The sequence below is a fragment of the Euleptes europaea genome, chromosome 3 (genome assembly GCF_029931775.1).
Source record: "Euleptes europaea isolate rEulEur1 chromosome 3, rEulEur1.hap1, whole genome shotgun sequence".
NCBI classification, from domain to species: Eukaryota; Metazoa; Chordata; class Lepidosauria; order Squamata; family Sphaerodactylidae; genus Euleptes; species Euleptes europaea.
In genome coordinates this window covers 11,883,038-11,895,767 of record NC_079314.1, presented here as the reverse complement: position 1 = coordinate 11,895,767, position 12,730 = coordinate 11,883,038, and the positions used below count along the sequence as shown (strand labels likewise).

Below are 12,730 nucleotides of genomic sequence, written 5' to 3'. Positions count from 1 at the left end.
AGCTGATATGATAACCATCTTCAAGTACTTGAAGGGCTTTCATATAGAGGATGGTGGTAAGCAGTTTTCTGTTGTCCCAGAAGGTCAGGCCAGAACCAACGGGATGAAATTAAATCAAAAGAGTTTCCATCTAGACATTAGGAAGAATTTTCTAACAATTAGAGTGGTTCCTCAGTGGAACAGGCTTCTTCAGGTGGTGGTGAGCTCTTCTTCCCTGGACATTTTTAAGCACAGGCTAGATGACCATCTGTCAGCAATGCTGATTCTATGACCTTAGGCAGATCATGAGAGGGGGGGCATCTTGGCCATCTTCTGGGCATGGAGTATGGGTCACTGGGTGTGTGTGTGGTGGGGAGGGAGTTTGGAATTTCCTGCATTGCGCAGGGGGTTGGACTAGATGACCCTGGTGGTCCCTTCCAACTGTATGATTCTGTGATTCTACAAAATGTTATTTTTTTGCATGCAGTGAACATTTCGATGGTGTAACAAGAAACAAATGCAGCAGGAATGCCCATGGCAAAACGACTAGCAATGGCAGCACTTGAAAACAAAATGAAATTATAGAGGATGTATTAATGCATCCCTAATTTTCACCAGCAGAAGCACAGCAATGCTCGGGAGATCAGGGATCAGGCCTTGATGGTGGCAGGTCTGCATTCAGCCTTTAGGACGGTAGCACTACCCCCAGAAAAGGTGGTTTCTCCTCTTCTCAATTCGTCACAAGCAGACTTGCTGACGCAGCCCTTCTGGGCAGTGTTGACAATGACATTTCCTGGGTAATGAAGACAAGGTGGGTGCTTAGAAGGGCTATGGTTTCCAACAACAACCACTGTCCATCCAAGTCTTGCTTGGGCTCCAGAACATGCCTTACCCCTCTATCACTGAACAACCATTTTCAGTATACTGGTTCACTAGGGTTGCCAGTCCTAACTTGCACCCTGGCAGGAAAATTAGAGGAGCGGGGACAAGTGATCTGGTGTTATGAAGACACATGATGTCATTTTCAGTGTGAAACTAGAAGTAACATCGTCATCGCAGGGCAATGGACTAGGATTCACCCAAAACACTCTGGTAAACAGTTGAGTTTTGGGTGAATCCTAGAGAATTATGCCAACATAAGTCACTTCTGGTTTTGTGCTGGAAGCGATGTTGAACATTGGCAAAACACTGAATCACCCCCTGATTTCCCCCTACTGTCTTGATGAGTGGTGGCAAGAAAGGAAGGTCCATGCTGAGACCTGGCTTCCCTATGGTTCACATTTCTCAGCTGGCTTTTTGAAGGACTTGTACAACTGCCTATGCACAGAAACATACAGGTCATTAAGAAGGAGAAGGAGAATGAGGAGGAGGAGTTGGTTTTTATATGCTGACTTTCTCTACCACTTAAGGGAGAATCAAACTGGTTTACAATCACCTTCCCTTCCCCTCCCCACAACAGACACCCTGTGAGGTAGGTGGGGCTGAGAGAGTGTGTCTAGCCCAAGGTCACCCAGCTGGCTTCATGTGTAGGAGTGGGGAAACAAATCCAGTTCACCAGATTAGCCTCCACCACTCATGTGGAAGAGTGGGGAATCAAACCCGGATCTCCAGATTAGAGTCCATCGCTCTTAACCACCACACCACACTATGTCCTGATATAAATGGTCCCATGTTTCCTCTTAAACTCACCTCCAACTGGAGGAAAGGGGCTATGGGTTCTCCTCTGCCAGGCTCCCAGAGAATGGCTCGGGAGTCCTCCCTCTGAGCATCTTGCATTGGGGAAAGCCCCTGCTGTTGGGGGAATGTGCCTCCACTAGTGGACCAGATCCATAGAATCAGACCTTAGTGTAACAATTAAATTAGCCATGTGCACTCTGGAAACTCAGATGAGAATTTTAAGTGAATCTGCTGAGTAGGAAAATGAATGGCTGTAGGGAGAGATGGAAACAGGAGATAGGGCATCAAGAGGACCCATGCTGGGAGGGCATGTCAAACTCTGCTCTCCCCCCGCTTCCTGTATTTCAGGCTGTCTTAGGAAAATACATGACACTTCCTCTTTGCAACCCATATGGAAGGTAAAGGGATTGTGAGTTCATAATTACCATAAATTACTCTCACTGCCAAATCAAGACAGTGGTCCTCAGGCCCACGACAGTCCACAGTCTCAGCAGGGCAGCTAGTAGATGACAAAGCATAGCAGGCTGGACACTGCTTCCCATTGGGCTCAGTGATGGCTGGAGGCACTGGAACCAAAATAGAAGCCAAAGAGAATCAATGCCACCCTTCATCTAAAGTGCATAAAGGGGAAACGTGTTTACCTTTCTATTGTGCTGCATACATGGCATTCCTTCATCTCTTTAGAACCTTGCCTGATATGACATAGTAGGCATCCCTAATTTTTAGCCACAGACATAAAAATGTCTCGTTTCTATCCTTTTGCAGAAATCTTAGCAGATTAGACTATGGGCACACCAAATTTCAGCTTCCTGGCTTGCAAATTTCCTCACTCAACCACTTCGGAATATACTTTGAGTCTGACAACTTGGAGGAAAAAAATTCAAATGTCTCCAGTTCAGATTCTTTTCCTAGCAATTTGCTCATTGAGAATACCCAGATCTCATTTTAGGGCTATAGTTTCTGGGAGATCAGCCCAGCAAATTTCAATGACTACCTTAGGATATTTTGAATTTCTCATCTCTGTTGTTTCAGCTTGAAAATCCCCATGTAAATTTTGTTTGCAAATGGAATGACGAATTGTTACTGTTGTGCCATTTTTTTAATCTGTTGGTACAGATTTTTGAAATAAAATGTATGTCATTTTGGATATTGTTTGTTTTTTGTGCCATTGACCCACACATCAGGAACAATAAAAATGGGCAAACTGGAAAAAAAATTCCAAACAAAAATCTATGAAAACAAAACAAAATGAAAAAGTGTCTTTGTACATCTCTAACAGCCCTCTGAATGAGCGAGCCAGGAAGGCTTAAACATATTAACCTAATTTTCTTTTTTTTAAGCAGCATTTTTTTGAAGAAAAGAAAGTATTTTTATATATTAAAAAGCAAGGTTTTTTTTCATTTCATTGTCTAAACAACAGAAAGAGAGCAGAGATTTGAGCCCAGAAATGCCTCTGAGAATGCAACAAGGAAAAAAAATAGGGGTGAAAGGTGGACAGGATGGAAGAAGAAGTAGGGCAGGCCACAGAGAGGAAGCATCACTCACCTTGAGCAGTTGATGTTTGGCAGGAATCCCCCACACAACAAGTGACGCTTGATCGGAGGGTTTTTCCTGATCCAAAATTCATATACTTGGGACCGTATCTACAGGCATCTAAGGATCCACAGCCCTTGTTTATCGTCTGCATAGGAACTCCAACTAGAAAGGAGAAGAATAAAATTAAAATAAAGTTAAAAAGTGGGATAGGAATATTTTAATAAATAAAATAAGTACACTTTGCTCAATGGAGTAGTAAGCTAAAGGTAGGGTCCAACTATCACCTACATCTTGTGTAGGGAACGCAAAAAAAAAAAAAGGCTTCACTTGGGGCTTTTCCACGTTGGTTTCTGTCAATTCTGGCCTCATACTGCTATGGTTTATCCCCTGATTTCCACACACATATTTGTGCCTTTAGGGGTTTTTTGGGGGGTGAGGGGGAGACTGTTTATTCCCTGAGTTTTTTCTGGTTCTTTTGAAACCACTTTTACCCCCATCTTTTTCTGGCAGCTGATGTTGAATCACCTTTTCCTTTATATTGTCGAAGGCTTTCACGGTCAGAGTTCATTGGTTCTTGTAGGTTATCCGGGCTGTGTAACCGTGGTCTTGGAATTTTCTTTCCTGACGTTTCGCCAGCAACTGTGGCAGGCATCTTCAGAGTAGTAACACTGAAGGACAGTGTCCTTCAGTGTTACTACTCTGAAGATGCCTGCCACAGTTGCTGGCGAAACGTCAGGAAAGAAAATTCCAAGACCACGGTTACACAGCCCGGATAACCTACAAGAACCTTTTCCTTTGTATATAATATTTCTGTTTGTTTTCTTTGTCCCGCCCACTCCTGCTCACCTTCAGACCACTTTTCGATCATTAGACAGATGTCATTCCCAAACCACACCTTGTTCTCCCCGCCCCACCCTGTAAACGAGTGGTTTCCATTTTTTAAAATGGGTCTAAAATATCAATATATCTATGTAGTGTTGTAATGATAGTATAGGCAAGTTCTCTGAATTCCCAGCAGTCATTCTTTTAAAGAGCAAATCTCTATCTCTTTCCTTTATGGAGATATAAGGGGAAAGGGGAAACTATCATTATAACATTGGCCATTTATGCAGGGTCGATTTTGATGCTCGCTCAAACCTCCTTTGTTAAATCTGACCTTTAAAATGACTATTCAAGGTCCCGATGCAAGACGAGAGTCAAACAAATTCCACCCCCCACACTCGCCTGCTCCTTCATTCCTTCGTTTGCATAGCCATTAGCAGTAGTAATTTGCATAGGTAAGCCGTGGCTGTGTGATTCTGCATGCTTCCTTTAGTGAATGCTTCAATGCAGGGCAGAGCATATACAAAAGATCGCATTAAAGGGGCTCTTAAGAAATGTGAAGCAGGTGTGCGCCGGCTTTGCAGTGACATCTGGAATGACAGTTCAGCATGAAGAAATTTTTAAAAAATATGCAGGGCACTTCAGCCTGGAGCTGGCTGCTAATTAACAAGCATAAATGGCCATTGTGCTTAAAATAAATAAATAAGGGGGGTGGTGCTGTGACAGCACCGATGATGACTGCACCCTCTCTTGAAAATCCTGATTATTTAAAGCACGTGTGGAAGAACATAAAACTGACTCCACAGCTGTCAAAATGCAAAGGGAGGGCAGAACAACCATGCCCCCACCCGGTTCCAATGCTTAGGGATCGACTGCCAAGAAAATCAGGAGTAAATTGAGAATGTGGAAATGGTCTTGGGCTACACAGAAGAGCCAAGAGTTGAAGCCCCATGCATTCAAGTTCATACCTGCTCAGAACCTTTCTTATGCCTGAGTTTACAGCCCATTTGCCCAACACAGCCCAAGACATTGGAATGCCTTAGAAATCTGGATCCGGCCCTCCCGCCCACCAGTATGAAACACTAAATTTGGCAATTTGCTGTCATCTAATGGTACCTTCTTCCAAGACTGTCAGCTAAGGTGGGCTGCCCAATGGTTGGCTACAAGTACATGCTCAGACTTATCTATGGTTCTTCTCACCTACCAAGGGACTGTTCAGTCATGGCGATGAGGCAGGTATCTTGGCTAGCTTCACAGGGCATGATACTGCCACTGCAACTAGTTCCGAGTTCAGAGCAAACTTCACACTCCAAAGAAGAGCCTGGAGAAGGAAAGACAAGTCGCACCATTTGTTCTGGAAACAGTCCTTCCCTTGATGCAATATTGTTGCCAAGCTACAGTTGATTTGCTCTGACCTGAATGGCCCAAGCTAGCCCAATCTTGGCTGCTAGGCAGGGTCATGCCTACTTAGTAATTTGATGGGAGACCACAATGCAAGTCCAGGGTTGCTACACAGAGGCAGCCAATGGCAAACCACCTCTGAACATCTCTTGCCTTGAAAACACTACGGTGGGGGTGGGGTCACTAGCCTTTTTGAGCCTGCGGGCACCTTTCGAGGGTGGTGGGCACAGCCGCAACATGGCTGCCACAGGAAACATAACCAGCCACAACATGCTCAACCTTCAGTCTCATCATGATGATCCTTGGGTTGTGGCATCACCTGATGCCAAAGCAACATTGTTAAAAATCTACAGAGCCAATCAAAATTCTAGTAGCCTATCAGAAGCCTTGCTGTGCAGAAACCCCACCTGTCTCCTCCCACTTTCTGAAAACATTTTGTGGGCACCATAGAAGGTGTTGGTGGGGGCACGGTGGTCACTGGGACTACACTGGGGACTCCTGCCCTACGAGGTCACCATAGGTCATCTGTGGCTTGAAGGCACTTTCCACCACCACAACCTATTTAATTACAGGTAAAGGAAGACAGAGCTCCTGGACCTTTCCTAGATGTGTAGGAGGAGGCACACTGATTTTTCGTGTACTCCGCATAACCCATCTTTATCTGGCTTCTGGGTAGGGTTGCCAACCTCCAGGTGGTTTAAGCAATCTTAAAAATTTAACCTGTGCCAGTATTAAGAATACTTTATAGAAAAGGCAGCACAAAGGCTCATCAATCAACAGTCCATAATAGGAAATTATACACTTTGAATCTTTTATTGCTAGGCAATTCCAGCATTACTTCATGCTGTTGCCTGAACACAATTAAACACAATAGCAAAAATCCCCTAACTACCTAAGACAACCTAACAACACAAAACATACAAGGGAAAAGAATTGCAATTCAGCAACGACGCGAGAAGGTCCAAGTCATAGACAAACAATCACGTCTCTGTGCCCGTTCTTGACCACAAGGGTTCCTAATGGTGCCCGAAGGTCCAATTCCTTCTAGGGTGCAGAAAGATCCAGGGGAGAGCCCCAAGGCAAAACAATACTACTCGAAGAGTAGACTAATAGACACACAAGTTGGGCTTCAGGAGGCATCCTACAGCATGCAGTAAATGTGAAATTGACATGCATTAGGAGCCGATAAACTTTGAATGAGCTGACGAAGCTTAGCAAAACGTGCTACAGCTGGCTACACTTTTTCTCCTCTTCGAGTAGTATTGTTTTGCCTTGGGGCTCTCCCCTGGACCTTTCTGCACCCTAGAAGGAATTGGACCTTTGGGCACCATTAGGAACCTTTGTGGTCAAGAACGGGCGCAGAGACGCAGTTGTTTGTCTATGACTTGGACCTTCTCGCGTCGTTGCTGAATTGTAATTCTTTTCCCTTGTATGTTTTGTGTTGTTAGGTTGTCTTAGGTAGTTAGGGGATTTTTGCTGTTGTGAAGTAATGCTGGAATTGCCTAGCAATAAAAGATTCAAAGTGTATAATTTCCTATTATGGACTGTTGATTTATGAGCCTTTGTGCAACCTCCAGGTGGTGGCTGGAGATCTCCTGCTACTACAACTGAACTCCAGGCAATAGAGATCAGTTCACCTGGAGAAAATGGCCACCTTTGGCAATTGGACTCTAAGGCATCAAAGTCCCCCCCTCCCCAAACCCTGCCCTCCTCAGGTTCCACCCCCAAAACCTCCAATGTTGGCAAAGAGCGACCTGGCAATCCTATTTCTGAAAATTAGACTGATTTGTACATCACTGAAGTATCAGTAACATGGATGATTTTCCCAAGGTGACTGTAATGCCCTTCTAGGGTTGTCAGTTCTGGATTGGGAAATATCTGGAAGACTTGGGGGCAGTGCCAGCGCAGACCAGAGTTTGGGGAGGGTCTAATGCCATGGAGTTCACCCTCCAAAGCTGCCATTTCCTCTAGGGGAACTGATCTCTGTAGTCTGGAGGTCAGTTGTAATTCTGGGAGACCTTCTGTCCCAACCTATGCTCTTTCTTACCTAGAGTGGCAAGGCCAAAACAGAAGAAAAGTCCCAAGACGGTCTTCATGGTGGAATCAAACAGGATCTGAAATGGGAGATATTAATAGGTGAGCAGAGACGCTGGAGAGAGGCCAAATTTCCATGTACACAAATCTGAAACTTTAAATAAAATTGATACATATTAAAGATACTAAAGACTACCACTGTCTTCTGCATTGGTCAGACCTAACTTGGAATACTGTGCCCAGTTTTGGGCTCCACAATTTAAGAAGGATGTTGACAAGTTGGAGCGTGTCCAGAGGAGGGTGACCAGAATGGTCAAAGGTCTGGAATCTGTGCCCTATGAGGAGAGAAAGGAGCTGGGTTTGTTTAGTCTGGAGAAGAGAAGGTTAAGGGGTGACATGATAGCCATGTTTAAATATTTGAAGGGATGCCATGTTAATGAGGGAACTAGCTTGTTCTCTGTTGCTTCAGAGACTAGGACACAGTGTAATGGATTTAAACTAAGAGAAAAACGGTTCCACCCAGACATTAGGAAGAACTTTCTGACAGTGAGGGCTGTTCGATGGTGGAATGTGCTGCCTCGGGGGGTGGGGGTGGAGTCCCCGTCTTTGGAGGTCTTTAAGCAGAGGCTGGATGGCCATCTGTCTGGATTGTTTTGATTGTGGGATCCTGCATGGAAGGGGCTGGACTCTTGTGGTCTCTTCCAACCTTGTGTGATTTTGTGATTTTTTTGTGATTTAAGAAATTATATAGAGCACTGGTTCCCAACCAGGGGTCCGTGGACCCCCAGGGGTCCGCGAGAACTAAATTAAGGTCTGCGAAACAAAGTTATAAACTCATAATAAATTAATATTTTCAATTAAAAGTTCTCTTATTATAAAAAATATATATTCAAATATTATTCTAAGTTTAATGTTTAACTAACAGTTATGATTAAAGTTTATTTTCAAATTCTCTGCATTTTTATTTTGAACCTTGGGGTCCCTGCAACGAACAAAAAAGTCCTAGTGGTCCCTGGTCAAAAAAAGGTTGGGAACCACTGATAGAGCTAGAACTAGGTCCTAGCACAGCAGACTAATGCTACCTGCTGGCCAGGCCAAGGATTTATCTCTGTTTATATTTCCCCCCAGTGATTGCAGTTCTCTGATTTTTGCTATTGCTTTACAAATTCATTTCTATTCAGGTTTCTACGCATGTATTGACATACACAGGGCTCATCCCGTCTACATCTAAGACACTTACAATGCTGATTTCTTGGAGCAGAAATAATGTTGAAAATGCATCTATTGCATGGTAGGGGGAGCTCAGGAAGAAAGAGAATGTAGCAAAAAAAAATTAAAATTGCAAGTTTTGTTTGCACAAGGGGAAGGCAAAACCAAAATGGAGATTTGGGGGCTGAAGTGAGAGATTCAAAACCACCCTTACCAGGCAGCAGTGCATATGGATTGGGGTGATGATCTTGGGGAAGAAGGGGTTAACTCATGCCCTTATTCCATTTTCGTGATCAAAAAATCCCCTTTCCACCAGCGGCTTTAAGCTCCACCCAGGAAAAAAGAAGCTCGACCAGTTTGCCTGTCTTCTTTCTCTACCAGGACTTAAAGTGTTGGGACAGGGAGACTTGTGATCTGACAAACGTTGGGGGAAAGAGCTCAGCCCTCCTTTCTCCCACAACTGCTCTTTAGAGCACATCTGGACTTCCATTCATAGAACCATATGCCTAGAGTTGCCAGGTCCCTCTTCGCTACAAGCGGGAGGTTTTGGGGCAGAGTCTGAAGAGGGCGGGGTTTGGGGAGGGGAGGGACATCAATGCCATAGAGTCCAATTGCCAAAGCACCCATTTTCTCCAGGGGAACTGATCTCTATTGGCTGTAGATCAGTTGTAATAGCAGGAGATTTCCAGCTAGTACCTAGAGGTTGGCAACCCTACATATGTCATTTGGCCCTTATAGCAGTGGAGAAAGACATAGTAAAATATTCCTCAGTGAAGTGGCCATATATGGTGCTCGGAGATATTTGGAGGGCATAAAGGCCACAGGGGAAACACAGTCAGGGGAAGCCAGAATGCAATAATTCCACAAGAGTACATACAGGGTGTGGGTTTATGTGCAGCCAGGGCAATCTCAGTGGTTATCTTCACCCCCCTTCCAAATCAGGTTTAGAGAAAATGCTTGGCACTGTATGAGCAATGCATGTAATGATATTTGCTTGCTAAAATTTGTTGCCCTTTTGTCACCAAACATAAGAGGTAGGATGGTGTTTTTTTTTTTTTTTAAGCGAATACTACTATTTTAGACCTCACCTAGAGTACTGTGTTCAGTTTTGGGCACCACAATTTAAGATGTAGACAATCTGGAACGTGTCCAGAGGAGGGCAACAAAGATGGTGAGGGGTCTGGAGACCAAGTCCTATGAGGAAAGGTTGGAAGAGCTGGGTATGTTTAGCCTGAAGAGGATAAGACTGAGAGGGGATATGATAACCATATTCAAGTACTTGAAGGGCTGTCATATAGAGGAGGGTGCCGAGTTGTTTTCTGTGGCCCCAGAAGATCAGAGAAGAAGCAACAGGTTGAAATTAAATCAAAAGAGTTTTTGGCTAAACATTAATAAGAACTTCCTGACAGATAGAGCAGTTCTTCAGTGGAATAGTCTTCCTTGGGAGGTGATGGGCTCTCCTTCTTTGGAAGTTTTTAAGCAGAGGCTGGATGGCCATCTGACAGCAATGCTGATACTGTGAACTTAAGTAGATCTTGAAAGGAGGGCAGGAAAAGTTGCATCAGCGTTTGGTTCCTATAGACCTTTCATACTTGCCCAGGAAAATGCCAACTGCCACTTTGGGGTCAGGTAGCAATTTTCCTCCAGGCCAGATTAGTCAAGGATTCCCCATCTTCTGGGCATGGAATAGAGGTCACTAGGGATGTGGGACGAAGCTAGTTGTGAATTTCCTGCATTGTGCAGACGTTGGACTAGTTGACCCTAGTGGTCCCTTCCAACTCTATGATTCTATGACTTATCGTTGTTGATGATTAGACCCCTGTTGCTACAATAATCCTTTCAACAGATGACGCAATCTGACCGGGGAGTGAGCTATGAACAAGCTATCATAAAGACATGCTTTTTGTATGTGGGTTGCCAGCTTATTTACTAGTCTCTGTTTCTGTGCCTTGAGCAGCAGCTCCATATGTAAGCATTAGCAGACTGTAAAAAGGATCATCTGCCAACTTCTGCAAATCAAATTGTTAAAGAATAAGAGCAGGACAGGCTATTTTTTTTTTCCTGGTCAGTTGGCAACCCTGTTTGGTAATAATTTAGAATTACACCACACACAATACATTTGAGGCTTAGCAGCATTCCTGAATAAATTACAGAAGGAGTACTTCCCATACTCCCTAATTCCAATTTATTTCGTAAGTTACTACCCCATATTACCCCCCAAAACACTCCAGCGATGCCTCTTTTCTTTTAAGGACTGAGGGACAAAGAAAACCCAGGCAGGTGCTGGTCTTGTTGAGTGGATACTATAGTATACACTGACTTGCAGGACCTCGGTTTGAATCCCCACTTGGCCATGAAACTCACTAGGCTGACCACTATCTTCAGCCTAGCCTGGGTTGATCACCATGAGCTCTTTTGGGGGAAAAGGAGGAACCAAAGGTGATCACTAAAATCCATTGGCTATAGGGAGAAGCGGCTCATGGGCTATTCAGCTTTCTGTCTAGCACATGTGTTTGTTTTTTTAAATCCCACCTTTTCTTCAAGGAGCTGAGAGTGGCATACCAACTCTCCCCTCTCTCACAACAGCCCTGTAATATAAGTTTGGGTGAGAGTGACCTGCCAAGGTTAGCGAGTGAGTTCTCTGTCCTTATCTAATCACTACACACACTGGCTCTCATTGAGTGTTAACAGTGCAAAGTCTCATTGTGGAACAGGGTAGGATGCCTGTTCTTCATTCTGGGGGATAAGATAGGGTCTAAAGAGCAGCTCTAGTGAGGATGGTCACTCAAACACCATAAAATAATCCTTGGGCTCTAGGGGCTTTGGCAGCATTTATATTACCAGTTGCCCTGACAAGTGGCGCAGGCTAGCCCAAGCTTTTCAGATCTCAGAAGCTAAGCAGGGTCAGCCCTGGTTAGTACTTGGATGGGAGACCACCGAGGAAGTCTAGGGTTGCTACGCAGAGGCAGGCAATGGCGAACCACCTCTGAATGTCCCTTGTCTAGAAAGAAGAAGAAGAGTTGGTTTTTATATGCTGACTTTCTCTACCACTTAAGGGAGAGTCAAACCAGCTTACAATCACCTTTCCTTCTCCTCCCCACAACAGACACCCTGTGAGATAGGTGGGGCTGAGAGAGCTGTGACTAGCCCAAGGTCACCCAGCTGGCTTCATGTGTAGGAATGGGGAAAGAAATCCAGTTCACCAGATTAGTCTCCGCCGCTCAAGTTAGTGGGGAATCAAACCTGGTTCTCCAGATCAGATGCCACTGCTCCAAACCACCACTCTTAACCACTATAGCACACTGGTTGTCAAAACCCTACAGGGACACCATAAGTTGGCTGTGACTTCATAGCGGTTTCCAGTACCGCAACATTACTAGGCAGAGTTCAAGAGCAAGATATGTGATACACATTGGAGATCCTACTGTTGTTTCCCCATTCTGTCTGTTTGTGGGTCTAGATTCACTCTCTGCTGTGTTTCACTTTTCCTGAAATGTGTGTTAGCTGAGATAATTTCTAAAATTAATTCCAGAGTAAAAGCATGTGCAATATGCAGATACTGTTTGAATCTCTCCCAACACTCACACACACACACTCACACAATATTGCATTGCATCAACATTTCTTGGGAGGGGATGGAGATGAAGGGATTTATCAGTGCACACAGAAGCACATTAGTGAAACACCGCACCAAAATAATATCAGGGTAGACACATGCATGCCCACACACATTTCTTTTTGCAGGACATCAGTGGACTTAAGGGCAGGGGAAACCTTAGGGGTAAAAGCACAAACCTCTGACCTGGATGGCCCAGGTTAGCCTGATCTCATCAGACCTCAGAAGTTAAGCAAGGTGGGCTCTGGTTAGTACTTGGATGGGAGACCATCAAGGAATATTGGGGTCACCATGCAGAGGCAGGCAATGGCAAACCACCTCTGTTGGTTTCTTGCCTTGAAAACCCTACTGGGTTGCCATAAGTCAGCTGCAACTTGACAGCACTTTACACACACACACACACACACACACACACACACACACACACACAAAGGAATTGAAAGATGTGGCAGACCA

General features: G+C 44.5%; 1 protein-coding gene across 1 annotated transcript; it reads right to left on the bottom strand.

Annotated features, from left to right (window-relative positions):
• Positions 1 to 629: 629 nt before the first annotated feature.
• Positions 630 to 7,511, bottom strand: LOC130475052 (phospholipase A2 inhibitor gamma subunit B-like). The gene is made up of 6 exons (XM_056846766.1): positions 7,463 to 7,511; positions 5,219 to 5,335; positions 3,202 to 3,354; positions 2,082 to 2,222; positions 1,177 to 1,179; positions 630 to 772 (listed from the first exon to the last, which is right to left on the bottom strand). The coding sequence occupies exons 1-6, from the start codon at positions 7,509 to 7,511 to the stop codon at positions 630 to 632; spliced, it is 606 nt and encodes a 201-aa protein (XP_056702744.1).
• Positions 7,512 to 12,730: the final 5,219 nt, after the last annotated feature.